This window comes from Ruditapes philippinarum, unplaced genomic scaffold (genome assembly GCF_026571515.1).
Source record: "Ruditapes philippinarum isolate M1 unplaced genomic scaffold, ASM2657151v2 ctg6853_1_1_1_1, whole genome shotgun sequence".
NCBI classification, from domain to species: Eukaryota; Metazoa; Mollusca; class Bivalvia; order Venerida; family Veneridae; genus Ruditapes; species Ruditapes philippinarum.
The window spans coordinates 99,576-115,638 of NW_026859378.1; the positions used below are offsets into that span (position 1 = coordinate 99,576).

Genomic DNA, 16,063 nt, shown 5'->3' on the forward strand with positions numbered 1-16,063 from the left:
ATAGGTTCTGTACATTGCCTTGTTTAGATGAATATGTTAGTCTAGTTTGAAGAAACTACTCTAAGGAATATAGAATTTATAAAGCGGACTCAAATTGTCTGATATTTGAGATTTAAGGGTGACATTGACCATTAGACAGCACAGCTGTAGCATTGATTCTGCACATTGTCATTTTAAGATTAGCATGTGCGCATAGTTTTTAGAATAGTATTCACAGGGGATAGGTTTTATAAAACAGTAAAGGATTTGCCTGATATTTGAACTTTGACTTTTAAGGGTAAGCTTGACCTTTAGCTGGCACAGCGTTGGCACGATTCTGCACATGTCCTTGTCGAAATAGTGTTATCAATATTTGAGCCAAATTTGAAGAAATTCTTTAATAGGGTTTATACAGCGGACATGATAAGGACGGAACCGACCGGTTCACCGACGCGAAAAAGTGACTCAAGTAAAACCCACGCTCACATTATGTTGTAAAGGAATTATTATATCTACTGATGTAGATAAAGATAAAACTCAAAATGTGATGCATAGGTGTCTCCGAGATGTTGTTTTCTTATTTTTCTTTTGAAAAGAAATATCAAAACCGAACAGCTGTATTTACATGTAGTCTATGAAGAGTGTTTATTGGCACTTTTACACCGGTTGTATTTTTGTGTTTAGTGACAAAATCACAAGTCATGTTAGGAATTAGAATGATACTATAAAGAAACTTAATATATATGTAAACAGTCGCTACTCTATGTGAACTTTGCAAATAGGAGGTTACATTCCTATTACTGAAAGAACTGATATATTATTGTAGTTTTTAAACTTTTTTTATACCTATCAACATACTACCTCCCGGGTGGCCTATCAATTGATATCAAGTATAAAAAATATTAATAAATTATCCGTACCTTGGTGCAGTATTGTTGATTTAAGATTAAGAGATAAGTTTTAGATATTGCTACTTCCTGATTCAGTGCAGTTTTATTTTATTCAAAATATCTACAGATATGCAAGGCTCTGCTAATCACTTTTCAAGTGTTTAGATATAAACACAAGTATCACTCGACAGTTATTTGATACCATTCAAATGATAGTTTTGAAAACCTTTATCTATTGAAATATCAAAGCAGTCGGAAGGCTTGTGTAAATGTTACTTTTTATAATATTTATTTAATTGACTCTTTTAATTTCATACTTCTTAGGAAAGAAAAAAACCGTTCTTCTTTCACGGAATAGAAACAGTGCCTGCCCGTCATGATACATATATATAAAAATTACTTTTTTATAATTATGGGCCAACAATGGATATTGCTTATTCATCTGACACATGATGTACATGTAGTAACAAATTTTACTCTTCAAATAAATGTGTTTGATGTAATGAAATATATATTAAGTAAAATATAAATATTATAAAAGTAAAATATTAATACATGTTAGGTTTTCCAAGCATTCTACATAGAACCCTTGCGTCGTCAATTGTAAATCCATAGTTTTCGTTACATATACCAACCCAACTCGACTGTTCTTTCAGGTACACTTCCACTCTACCTGAATATGTTGTTGGCCCCCCTTGAAGCCTAATAGGAGTAAATGAATCTGAAAATTAAGTGTTTCTGTTAGTTTTTGTACTGTTACGGATTTTTGCACCAATGTAGCGATTAGAGATTTTTCAGCTAGTAAAGGAAATTATGTAAGCGTTTTAGGCTTGTTGGAGAGTAATCAAGCTGCGCTATATAGGAATCTCGTGATCACATGATCGATGTTTCTAATCAAAATGAATTATCGAATTACGTTATCTGATATATTTGTTTATTTTTCTCTAACATATTCCTGTTTTAGGTCATTGATCTCTTATCTGGATTATAACGACAAAAATATTTTATCTAGTATTATAGTGTCAACTTCATTGCAAATCTACCAGATCACACTTATCTTCAATAAACGTCCCTTATTAGTCATGAGTATATAAATATAGACTTTTGCACTTGTTTTGATCGCAATCAAATTCATTGTTGGCGTTGACACAATACCGTTTATTGTTGTCACTGACGATTCAGTTATGTCAATGATGATCATACCTAGTGATAAGCTAAAATAACAGAAATTTACAAGATAGGAAAATTTAAGCAAAACCAGTATAACTATCGATGCAGAAGAGGATAAATAAATCGGATATGATAGTTTATTACCATTATTATAATCTAGAAAAATATTTTTTTACTTGATAGTGAAACCAATAAAATAAGGGCGCGTACATTTAATCTTTAACTGTTGGAAAAAGTTTAAAGTATTGTTTTATACCGACAATTAAGAACTTACAACAATTAATTCCTATATTAGAATTTCCAGTACAACTACTTATAGGGTCATGTCTACAGTTAACAATGTCCGTTTCGTTTCCATGACATTTCAGTTTGTATTTAACCATGTCTCCAGCTCCACTACCGTAGTAAGCATTTTTGTGAATAGTGAGGTTACTGAAAGATAGTAACATTTGAAAATTCGCTTACTTCAGCGAACAAATTACTAAACAAACAATGCACACTATTAGTATATTTTGATACAATGCATGCATGGATGAAGTTATTACATTGCCTTTTACGTGAGAAATGTTTACAATTATATATGCATGGTCTAGAATATGTGTATGTATTGAAACTGGAATGAAAGTTTTGAAGGAGTTCAATCAGACTTGATGCAAACAGTTTGAATCGAAATAAGGATACGTCACTTGTACTTGTATATATTTACCAAGCACATTCGTTGAATTGATACTCCCATCGAAGTAAATAGTAACAACATTGTATTTGTATGCATTGCATTGTCTCTCAATGACACATTTGCACTATATAAAGTTTAATATTGATACAATTATAATGTTAAAAACATATGGAAAAAGGAAAAATAGAATATATTAAAAATTTAACAAAGAGCAATAAATGAAATGGTATTAAGTTAAATGTTCTTATGCACTGTTTTACTTTTCAGTGACATTTTATTGATGATACATAAACTACTTTTAGATTAATGATCCCAAAAAACTTAAAAAGAACAATGACTCCAAAATCACTAAAATAATAAAAAAGAGTAATGGTTCTAAAACAGTGTGCTTCTAATTACTGAGATGAACACAGCTGTGGTTTTACAAATTAATATTTTTATACTTCTTGCGTAAAATTAAGTATGAAAAAAACTAAAAAGGCAATAATTTTAAAACTATGTCAAAGAGATAATGGTTATATTAAACAGTGATTTTAATTATTCTTAACCACATCACTTTCTATCAATGAGATGTAATCATAGATGAGATTTTGATTTCCGAAATGAAGTTCATGTAGTGTAAGCTTTGTGCAACATTCAATTACATGGACAGACACCGGACAGACGGAAAAACGGAAGGATGGAAAGACGGACGACCGGGTGGACAACGCAAAATCTGTATCATTTCGTTTGCGATGCAGGATAAAAAGGTGGGTGTCATACATTAATCAAGTCTTCCATTTTCTGATTAAAATTAACATTTACTTTGATAAATAACTTAAAACAGTAAAGTTAAGTAAGTCTGATAAAAAAATTTCCGAAATAGAAATATCAAGTGATTTTTAAATGACTTACTTACAATAGGAACACTATTTTAAGTGATGTTGATAAAGAACCTCACACTGTATTGTATATTTTCCTCTCAAGCGTATTATAGACGTCTTACATGTATAAATAACTAAATAACTAATCAAACATTAACCTTACCCTCTTTCAAATCCGAGCATCTTACAGATGACAATTCCTGTATTGTTATCAAACGAGTCATCGCACATGTTATCCCATGAAAACTTTGATTTAATTTCTATGCGACCTGAATATCGTGTTGGGCCATCTGTTAGACGGACTTCAGTTCCTAACAAACAGAAAAAATTAATAAAATGAATATTCATAATCAATATATAATAAATATGTAAACTAAAATATCTCGCTGTATTATATTACTTAATTGACTTTCCACGCACTATTCTAAAATGCCAAACTTACGACAATCTACCGAAACATCCTCTTTGTGATCACAATTAGTGTGAGACCCCCACATGTTTGACTTGCACTCTGAGATATCCGCCTCATTTCCTGAGCATCGTAAGTTATCAATGACAATGCTTCCATTTCCTTGTCCGTAAAAATGTCTGCCTCTCGCTCTTGCACCACTGTATTAATTATATTATATGCATATACTAATATTTGCAAGGTATGTATTTCATTTGAACATCAACAAATTAAAAAGCTATTTTATTTAATAAAGCGATGCCTTTTTGCAGTTAACTTTAAACTTGAATGTTATTGCTGAATTATTTATCTTTATATTTGTTTACAATGAATTTAAAAATGTCATTCATTTCTTGGCTATAATTATCAATTAAATAAAGTAAATTTTATAAATGTCAATTATGTATGCCTTTTATCAATTTATAAACATTTTTCTTTTTTTGGATTACTTTGGATTAAAACCAAGCATGCGACAGACAATTGAAGCTGCATTATCATCGAAGGAATCATCGCACACTGTTCCCCAGTTATCTTGAAAGTAAATTTCAACTCTTCCTTCCTGTTGATTAGGCCCACCAGCTAGACGCACATCAGTTCCTATTGAAAAAAACATGAATGTGTTTAGAAAGAGTACTTTTCTGTACCTTTACGCGTTTTTTAATTTATGAAATAACAAGTGTAATTGGTTTCACTAAATATGCCCCCTTTTTTTCTCTTCCACGTACATGATGCTCATAAAAAGCATGTAAGAAAACACGTAAATGTTATAAATTTCGTACATTCATATCAACTTGACTTAAAGAACCAATGTGTTACTTTCAAAAAAGTCAGACTTGCAAAACAGTTAACTTGAACATTCAGGCCTTACATTAAAATACCAGTAAATTGAGAAATTGGTCGCTTATTATGATCAAAGGGGTTCGACTAGTAAATGCAAGAAATTACACTTGTCAGGCTACAATGAGCTAGTCGAACCCTCATCTTATGCCCCCATGTCTCTCTGGTTCAAATGATTTTGCAATCACCGGAACTAGACACATCACAGCCAAAAAAGAGTAGCGCCCGAACCCTACATTGTGCTGTTAATTAACATGTTACCAGATGGCAAACTTGCTGTTTGGCCCGTATGAAAAATAAAGGCAATATAATAGAGTTTCAAATTCAAAATGCAATTTAAGAATTATTTTAAACAACTGGACTTCTGAAATATGTATAAAAATCACTCACGGCAGTTGATGCTAGTACTTCTTGCAGTTTGACACTGACTTTTTGAAAGATGACATTGTAAAATATCTTTCTCGGTACCATTACACGAATATTTACTTGTTGAAATATTCTTGTTGCTATCATTCGGCTTTATTTCAACATCCCTATTCATTACATATTATATTTATATAGTTTTTCTTAATATTTGTGAGAATGTGATTCAAACGACATAATTATTATCTGTTTCTATTATATTTAAAAAAAAGTTTATAATAATAATTGAAATAAAACCAAAAGATATACATGTATATTTTTCATTTTATTTCATCCTTCGCTTTACATCTGTTTAAATAATGAATGATTATTTTCATAAATAAGATTAATGTGATTTATCATGTAATTTTCATGCAACTTTGTTGTTATAAATGCTTCCGAGGTTTGCATTACACGAAGTTTATTATAAACAAATGAAGACATGAAATAACGTCAAAATGAATGAAAAGAAAAGAAACGGAAGACGTACCCGGTGCTTAAAGCCATCATTCGACATAAAACTTTAGCGGTATTTTGGTTAACCCCATCATAGCAAATAGATTCCCAAGAACCTTTCCGCTGGATTTCTACTCTACCAGAATGTGGAGGAAGCCCATTTTTAAGCCTTGCGGGTGTAACTGAAGAATAACTTGACAAACTCAATTTACAGGATTTTATCAAGTGTTGAGTCATGTCTAATTTTAATTTAATATTAATAATTCTGAAGATTTTAATTATCTTCTTTTATACTACTTTTTCTTAACATTTATTATGTTGTTAAAACAATCTAAAATTAGAGTTGAAATCGTCTTACGACAGCTGACACCGACATCTTCAGTATGACCACAATCACTCTCTCCCCATTTGTTTTTTTCGCAGTCTGACACATCTGATTCATTTCCAATACATTTCATATCATCCAATAGGATTTTACCCGATCCTGGTCCAAATCTGTTGGGATCTATTATTGACGAGCTTCTATAATTAAAAGTAATTTTCAAACTGTTTTACAAAATACATATTTGAATAACAAACGAAAGTAACAACTTTAACACTGTGTCCATTGTAGCTTTCAGTATGAATAATATGCAATTTGTAAACTTTCAAAAATGAATCACACAATTTTCTATCTTTATATTTTCATAAGTGAAGACAGAGCTATGATTACGTTTCAAGCAGCAACGTATTTGAGAATTTTATTGAAAAAGTTTAAATATAGTATTTTAGTTTGATAAAAAATCAATATGTTAATTATAAATTTTACACCTTTCATTTTGATCAAATATATATCTTTGTTTCTTACTTTTGTACCAATAGTAAGACATGTCTTTGGGATAACGTGAAATAATCAATTATAAGTTTAAATGGATAACATACTCAGTATTATCAAATCCAAGCATTCTACAAACTACACTAGCGTCGGCATTGTCAAATTGATCGTCGCAAACGGTACCCCAGGGATTACTTTTGCTTTTCCTAACTTCTAGTCTCCCTTGATATAATGTTGGTCCACCGACGAGTCTCACTTCAGCTGTTATTCAAAAACGGTTTATTATTTAAACTACAGACGTTGATTTAATCAAACATATATCCATGTTCATAAAACATTTTTTGAAGAAAAATGTGACTTGCTATCCAAAAACATGTAATTTGTATATTTTAAAATCTTACCAGCATATTGAAAAAGCTCTCAAGTTAAGTATTCAATTTCAATTACATTAACATTCGTAGTCTGTTCTGTAAACTTCACTAAATGCTAAAATATTCATTAATTAAAAATGTCAGTAGGAAATATAAATTGCAGCTTTAGACCCATTAAAGATCGTTTAAATATTATTTAATTAATTTTTGCAATTACTATAATTTGGTCGTTTATTTAATTGTCAAAATTTAATGCAAATCATATTACTTATAGAGGTTGCATTTCTACATGTAAATGCAAAATTTAATGTTGATAATGTAGAAAGTTTCTGCATTTGTCTAATTTCCTACTGTTTATGAGGTATATTGCAAATTGGCAATTTTATCGCGAATGTCGTTATAACATGGGCATAGGATATTGAAATGTTTGATTGTAAATGTCGTATTATTATCACTAACACTTTATTTATTTTTTAATGTTTACCAGATGTAATTTCTAAATTAAAATAAATTTAGTTAAACAAAAAATACATCAAAATTTCGATGCAATATCTTAAGACAACGCATCATTCAGATGCTCATTTTAATTATGTCTTCTTCAAATTACATAATAAATAAATAAATGAAATACATCTTACCAGTGGAGACTTTTCCAAGCGCAAAACATATGATAAAGCCGAAAAAGATGACTTTCTTCATCTTCATAAATGAAAATGATTAATCCGACATCTCATCAACAGTTAGTTGATATGACTATTTAATACGGCTGTTATCGGTGTTATCATAACTTCCTCTGTATGTGAAATTAAAAACCTGTTTTTGATTGGTTAATAAGATAACCACTGAAGTCCCTTGTTCGCTGTCAGATAAGTTTTGCGTACCCAAAAGAAAACAGAGTGCATTGTAGTGTATATACATTATTTTGGTTGTTTCAAATGCGTTAATATTTAGGATAATGATGATTTTAGCATATGCAATTTTGGGTAAATATTCCATCTATTTTTCTTGTAGAGAAAAAGGCTTTTTTGTTTGTTTTCGTTTCAATAAGAATAATAAATTTTTCTTCGCTTTAAATGAGACATTCTGATATGGAAGATAAAATTTGCCATCTGCGTTTATCACTGTATAAAATTATATCTCCATGTTATAAGAATACGTTGAGTTACCTGCATTTATAAAAGACGGTTGATAATGGCATTATAGATTGCTTTGAAAACCAGTATTCAACACGGCTTTGGATATTTTAAATTAGTTTAACTTTAAAGACTTTAAATAATCAATTCTTTTACAAGCAATGGTAATTTTCAGCATATGCTGTGGTCTGTCGTGTAGCTAAGTCTGCTGATCCATGTTTGTCAAGCGTTTACAGAAACATTTCTCATATAAGTGAGAGATATGCGAAACTTAATGGTGTATGTCCTTACACAGACAGAAGAATTGCGAGAGCATGGTTTTATGCTGGCGTTGATCCAATTGTAAACTACCCTCCAGATTATTGTTCATGCGGTTACAAGTTTCCTATTTGGATGAATGGTAATATGATTTGTATTTAAGTCAATATCAGGATAAAATAACAATGGATGAAACACAATGATTAATATATAGAACTCAATTCTATCAGATAATCAGTAAATCAAACACGAGTAGATAATATTGTGATAATTTGCATTTGAATTAATTCTATTGTAATATTATATCTGATTATTGCAGAAACTGTCATTATTGTTATAAATATCATTGTTACATTTGTTCATAGACAGTTGTACGCGTAGATATTGATAATGACTATATTAAGACTTTGTATGAAATATTCAACTTGATATGCGATGATGCTTACAGAATAAGCAATAATTCAATCAACAATGTTTCTTTATAATAATAAGATATAATATGACATGATATGACATGATATGATATGATATAATATAATATGATAAAATATAATATAATATAATATATCATAAAGCAAACCAAAAAGAATTTTTTTTTTAATTTATTTATTTGCATGGATTGAATATTGACACATATCAACTAAAAGTGATGGTGGAAAAGTCTTAAAACATGTAGAACTTAATCTTCTGATTCAAGAAAACACGTGGTACAATGCTTCAGTACCACGACACGCATCTTAAGACGCCATATCGCGGTGTACCGTCATCCCGTAAATTGTTGAAATGATACTTTTGAAATGTTCTTTAACGCTTACAGGTACTCTGCCGAGTATAGATGATGGCATTGTCAACAGAACAGCCTGCGTGAAATTCAAAGAATCCTGTCACAACATCATTCAAATACAAGTAAAGAACTGTGGAAGCTATTTTGTTTATCACTTACAGCAAAGCCCTGATGATTCTGGTTTTTGCTTTGGTAAGTTGCTTATCTTTTTTATTATAGTTAAAAGTATAAATGACTAAATCATGTACATGTGTAGAATTATTGAATACTATTTACAAGACGAGTCTTTTTGAAAAAAACTAATATGTAGATCTAATAAAACAAGAACAAATGAAAGATAGTCCTCAATCATTGGTAGAATTCAGCATGCATTTTTAAACTTTGCATTCAATAAATCATTTATTTTGATTGGTATTTGGTCATCTGAGAAGAAATTGGCAATTACTAGTTCATTAGTGCAGGAAAGAACACACAAAGAAAACAACACAAAAAACACAACACCAACAACAGAAACAAAGAAACCATCATTTAAAAATTCAAAACGTTCTAACTAAATTAAGCATTCAATATGCTTTTTTGTGACTAAACTCGAGTATTAAGTTGTTTTTTTAAATTTTATGTATTTGCTAGATTTCTGTATTCATTTAGCATTATCAACCTCACTTTTGTTAATTTAAATTCCGTTTTGTTCTATTCTAACTAAACATCTCCAGTTTGTTTTCCTTCATAACGAATTAAATAGTATAAACAAATGCTATTCTGTTTTGCAATTTTATCCGGTGATAACTTCATTTCCATACATTACCACAATAATGTTGTTGGTGTGATTCGTTAATTCCTGAATATATCTTTTATTTCTCCTTTATTCACAGGAATTGACAAACCGAGTAAGTTCTATTTATTTTAATTTTCGATTTCAATTTGCATAAAAGATCTTTACAAATAAATCTTTATGAATATTCAGTCAAAGATGTAGTAAACAGTTGATTTTGACTGACGACATTTGCGCTAAGATAGTAGTTCCTTTGTAAACAATTAGTTCAGTGCAATTAAAAGAGACCATTTTCGGCTGGTCCGTCAATGGTCGATGTTCTTATGTGTTGCAGTTTTGCCCAGGAAGCATTTGAATCAAATGTAAAAATACAATTTCATTATCATTCTATTATATTTGACATGGCTGTATCAAATCGGAGAAAATAAATCTTCATATATTAAGTATATCAACTAGTAGGATCACTTAAATAAAAAGATTTTTTTTAAATGTTTCATCTTTTCTTTTCAAAGCCTATCATTGTTTGAAAATGCTTTGTCTTTGGTTAATAAACATATATGGAAAATCTTGTACGACATCATTAAGGTTTTGTTTTTGATTTCATGAAAATCAGTTAGGTTCCTCATTGCCTTTTCACTATACTTTAAATTAGAAACACCTAAAAACACTGAAGGGGGACAAAACGGATTTATTAACTCGGCAGTTTCAATCAATCCAGACAGTATCACGCCTAATAGTTTTGCCACGTCTATAATAACAACTGCCTTGAATAATAGCAGAATAAATATCACTGCTGAGTTAGTCATGAGTGACGGGACAGTTATCAGATCAGTTATTATTGATGAGCCATCAAGAGTTGTAAAATGGGAAAATCTTCTATCCGCAACAAACTATACCGTACAGATCTTTTCAAATGAACATGTAGACAAACAGGTTATAGCTTCAGCATGGGCTGTGACTCGTAAGTAAATCTCGAATTTAGCTTTTAGCAGTCTGGAGTCAATAATTATTATGCATTTGAAATAAATTTTGTGTGACAGTTTTTGTAACAATACTGTTTCCGCACATTTTTTGTGCAGAGAATAACATGCACACACAGTGTTTATGTAGAAAATAAAAACAGTTGATTTTCTATATATAAAATGATAGCATAGATAATCTTTCCAAAAAAAACAACAAAACAACAAATCATTGAATTATCTGCTGACATCTGTCTTTCAGAAAAGGCTTATCGGGCACCAACAGTAACTATTGATATACCATTTGCATCAGTAACTAACAATAGTTTAAATGTAAGAATATACTTCAACAGTGGAAGTGAAAACAAGACTGCTTACGGAAGACTTTTACTTGAGAATAGCAGTGTTGTTGAGTCGTTCAAAGTTGACAAGCCGTCAGTCTTCGAAAGCTTTCAAGAACTTGTATCTGGAACAAAGTATATTGTGGAAGTTTATACATATTTAAACGGTGTACGCACTGTACTGTGTACAAAATGGATTATAACTCGCAAGTAGCTTTTAAGTTTTTCATTTATGATTCAAATTGCAGTCTTTACAGTAACCCATAACGTGTTTAAAAATCGTGTTTCAAATTTTACAAATAGATAAGAATTTATGCTCCCTTTTCTGATAACGTAATACCTCTTGTACATATATGAAACGTAAAAAGAATTTTATGATAACCCATGAAAGTATAGAAATAATAAATATGGCTCGAGAATGATTTTATACGTTCCAAAAGCTATCATTTTTGACCAATCGTTTATGAAATTACCATATGTTTTTCATCCACAGAGCCTGAAATCGAGGTTTATCTTGGCTCCAAAACGAGCGAAAAAATTTGCAATAAGCTCAACAACATTCGGATGCAAGTTTCAACCATGGCAAGACAATATATTAAGCGTACGCTGGACCGTCCAGAGAAAAGAAAGGAACTTTACATTAACCAAAGTTGCTGAACATGTTAAAGATGTACAGAGTTTGTCTTTAACAGAAGAGGATTTAGTGAACAATCATATATTCCTACCATTTCATGTAAATCTTAACTTTTACAGATTGCATGTAAAGAACACAAAATAATTATTTATTTCTTCCCGTTTATGTAAATAAAACATCTCCAATTTTTTGTAAAACATAAAACAAAGCATATACATGTAGTAAAAAAAAGCATGTAAGTGTCATTAAAATAACATACAGATACATTTTTACGATTTCATGTAAAATTGACCGCCTGTAATTTCAAATGTAAAACTTTTTAACTATCTTAAGTGAAGTCACCATTCTACAAAGTCAGCCATAATAATGTGTTTGCTATTTTTAGGAAATATTACATAATGGATGAAAATATAAGTTTCAATAATCTGCTTCAATCAATACCTAAGTTGACAATTTTTTTATCTACATGAATTTGACATATTAAGTTGTTATGTTCTCTCTTACATCATACGACAATGTACATGTATATTTATTATTACAAATTCTTTTGTACATCTATTTCCTTTTTAAGAATAAATTTAGATGATGCAAAATATCGTAAAATATAAAAAGCGTTTTAACGCATTTAACACAAACTGAGTTAAGAACCTCATTAAATAACGATTTTCAACTTTATATTGAACATTGCTTTACCAACTTATTAACTTTCTTCGTATTTGTCCGTTGTTTGTGCCCAAGCTGATCTGATCTTAAAAGAAATTACACATTTTAGGCTGATACGGTTTTTGAACCTCACTTGAGCTCTTGTTCAGTTTTAGATTGTACTGTCTGATATTGCAGATATCATGTGCAGTTGCTGAAGGACATGCTTCACTGGATACCAACTTTTCAGTTTCTTCTGAGCTTTTGTTTGCTGGTATCAAGGTACGAGGAATTTTAATAGTTTAATTTAGACAACGAACTGTAAAATTAGAGAGGCTATTTAAATAATTAATTGCCAAAGTATATTGATAAACTGGAACAAATATTAATAAATTGGTGGATCTTCTAATTTTGTATTTATTTTAATTTAACCTTGTTTTATGCAAATTATACTCGAAGATAGATTGTTTAATGTCGGACAAAGTCTAATCTCTTTAATCTAGGTAAAGAACTTGCTGACATACCTGCAAATTGTTGTATAACTTATAATGAATTCAAAAAGACTCTCTTTAAAAATCCTTTTGCTCTAGGTAACACTTTCATACTAATGGTAATACCATTGCTTTGATATGGGCTATATTTAATCATTAATGTTTAGTATTTATCAATGTTTTTAAGATTTTAACTCCGATGATAACTATGCACAGGGACGAGACTGCAGCAATTTTGTTTTCCCCCACTATTCCATTCGGCTGCACAAGGATGCAGACGACAGAAATAGACACATGCAATCTCACGTTGGCAATCTCTATTCCAGTCAGTAAAAATTGCACCGGTAAATTTACCAACTTTCCATTAATTTTATCTTGCATATTGTTTTGTTTTACTTTTTCTAATGTTTCTTTGTGAATTTCAAACCATTTGTTTTCGATTTCTATACAGATAAATACATGTGAGGCAACTGCAATACGCACGTTTCTATTAAAATTATTATCAATGTATCAAAATGCTTATACATGCACCATTATTATCATATGTTAATTTAAATGCGAAAGCATATAGCGTTATAATTATCTAATAAAATAAAACACATACATATAAAGCATTATCATTGTATGTATAGTAGTATTTAAATACATATGCATATGGCATTTCTACATGTATAAACCATTGTTATCATATGTACATGCAAATGCGTATAATCGAGCATTAAAGTCAAATACATTTTGAAATACCAATGTATATCAAGCATATATTATAAAAAATGTACATTGAAAATAATCCTTGTCCAAAAGAGTTAACTATAGTTTCTAATCGAATAAGCTTCTTTTGGAAGAAGTATTATTTTTAGTGGTGTTAGACCTGTTTTGTGTATTTCCGGTTTAGAGAAAACGTGGTTTAATAAATAGAATAAACAAGGAAAATCGAGAAATTATGCATTATTGATTATTTATTCCTCACAAATATCGATCCTTACGTCCAATCCTCAAGCAGCATTCCTACATATTCATCAAATTGCGAATTATGTAGCATTATTTTATGTATACTTAAATGCATATGTGTATAGCATTATTATTATATGTATATTGAACCAATACGCATATAGCATTATCATTATATGCGCATTGAATCAATAAGCATATAACTTTATTATTATAAGCAAATTGAATCAATACGCATATATGTTACAGGTGCTTCAATTACTATAGATAATATAAATAAAATCCTGAAACAGTATTTTGTCTTGTATTTGATTTTTCCCTCAAATATATTATCCAAACATTAAAGCATCTTTGTAGCCGTAACTAGACTATGTAGTTGTAGGCCGTAGCATAGTATAAAGGATGCCGTTTCAGGTAACATTCTATTTATCTATCTCTCTAACTGTGCACTTTACACCTTATTCTATTGTTATGCTAAATATTTGACTGTATTGACCAATCGCAATGTACAATGACAACATGTTAGTCTCATCGATATTATCAATGTAAACAATGAACAAATATGGCGACGTATATAGTTTACACAAAGACACATAGAAAAACATCTTCAAAAGCATTATTTACGAAACAGATTTACATATTAACATACAATATTGTAGAAACATGTATATCAAACACGATGCTATAAAAATTACCTGGAAAATATATATAAAACAATATATATTTTGCAATTATTCAAATGTATTTCTCAATCGAATATACAATTCAATGATAACATGGTAGTCTCATCGATATTGTACATTGCGATTGGTCAATACAGTCAAATATTTAGCATAACAATAGAATAAGGTGTAAAGTGCACAGTTAGAGAGATAGATAAATAGAATGTTACCTGAAACGGCATCCTACATACTATGCTACGGCCTACAACTACATAGTCTAGTTACGGCTACAAAGATGCTTTAATGTTTGGATAATATATTTGAGGGAAAAATCAAATACAAGACAAAATACTGTTTCAGGATTTTATTTATATTATCTATAGTAATTGAAGCACCTGTAACAAATAGCATCATTATTATATGTATTTAAAGGAGCTTCTCTGGGGGCCAAAAAGCCTAAAAACATGCACTTTAAAATTCTACATCGAATAAGAGCAGCACTCAAAATGGAAAAAATATCAAATAGACATTTGTACGATTTGTAGCCCGATGTTTGGGTCTTTTGGCAAAATAAGTTTGATAATTCTGGAAAGAAGCGGTGAGGGAATGATTTGTAAAGCATGCATATACATGTGGCACTATCGTTGTCTTTATATCTAATGCGTATGTATGGATCGTTATCATTTCATTATATTAATTATATGCTTATTATATGTGATTTTAAGGTATTTCAACCAGAAAATGTACAATCAATGTACCGGGAAATGCTGGTAGCAGAAGTAGTCTTCAAATTCAAGCCACAGAAGATGGACAATACGGCGTACAAAAAGATGCTACACATAAAGTGATCCTAAGAACAAATCACGTGTCAAATGATTCGATATGGAGGGATTATACATTACCTGCTGTGACGGTAAGACGTTATAAATCCAAACAAAAAATAACAATCAAAGAAATAAAATAATATAGGATAAAACGGATGAAGTTATAATAGTGATGTTAAAAATCAACAATATCCAATATTATGCAAATAGAAATTTGTCAGATTATTGTCAAAATTGAATTCATATAATTATACAAATGAAAGTAAAAGACAAAGAATTATTTTCAGGTTTTGGTTAAACCAGAAACAAGCACGTATTATCGGGGTAAAAGATGTGAAGCTTTGAACGACCCACACATGTACACATTTGACGGGAAGTAAGTGCTTTTAAATTCTTAAATATGAAATGTCAATGAAAGTGTTTAATTAAGTATTATATAAGGAAAACAAGCTGTGTACCTTTTATCATTAATTTGAATTCAAAATTCTCAAAATACGTCTGTTTTACATACGGAATAGTTTGGGTCATATAGAATTTTTCAATATGTAATCAAATGTTTTTGTCCTGGAATGTCCTAGATATTTTGTTTCTACATCTTACATTTCAGGCGCTACGAACACCACGAACACCTGTCGGACGAATACGTCATGTACACTCACGTATCATACACAGCCAAGGTAAACTTTTTAGGTTTAAATAGTCCTAA

General features: G+C 30.2%; 2 protein-coding genes across 2 annotated transcripts in view; one reads left to right on the plus strand and one right to left on the minus strand.

Annotated features, from left to right (window-relative positions):
• Nucleotides 1–7,703, minus strand: part of LOC132756310 (uncharacterized) — a 50,369-nt gene extending 42,666 nt beyond the window's left edge. The window contains exons 1-10 of the mRNA XM_060747346.1: nucleotides 7,545–7,703; nucleotides 6,643–6,796; nucleotides 6,080–6,243; nucleotides 5,756–5,903; nucleotides 5,254–5,396; nucleotides 4,476–4,623; nucleotides 4,021–4,187; nucleotides 3,742–3,889; nucleotides 2,314–2,471; nucleotides 1,425–1,590 (exon numbers count right to left, since the gene is read on the minus strand). Coding sequence (XP_060603329.1) covers nucleotides 1,425–1,590; nucleotides 2,314–2,471; nucleotides 3,742–3,889; nucleotides 4,021–4,187; nucleotides 4,476–4,623; nucleotides 5,254–5,396; nucleotides 5,756–5,903; nucleotides 6,080–6,243; nucleotides 6,643–6,796; nucleotides 7,545–7,611 — 1,463 coding nt within the window. The 5' untranslated portion in view covers nucleotides 7,612–7,703. The remainder of the gene's footprint in view (nucleotides 1–1,424; nucleotides 1,591–2,313; nucleotides 2,472–3,741; nucleotides 3,890–4,020; nucleotides 4,188–4,475; nucleotides 4,624–5,253; nucleotides 5,397–5,755; nucleotides 5,904–6,079; nucleotides 6,244–6,642; nucleotides 6,797–7,544) is intronic.
• Nucleotides 7,704–10,657: 2,954 nt separating this feature from the next.
• LOC132756311 (uncharacterized) lies at nucleotides 10,658–16,034 on the plus strand (the record flags this gene model as incomplete). Its single annotated transcript, XM_060747347.1, has 8 exons — nucleotides 10,658–10,814; nucleotides 11,075–11,322; nucleotides 11,647–11,886; nucleotides 12,628–12,711; nucleotides 13,108–13,264; nucleotides 15,259–15,446; nucleotides 15,645–15,733; nucleotides 15,965–16,034. Coding segments are annotated over exons 1-8 (1,233 nt in total), but the record flags the coding sequence as incomplete, so codon positions are not given.
• Nucleotides 16,035–16,063: the final 29 nt, after the last annotated feature.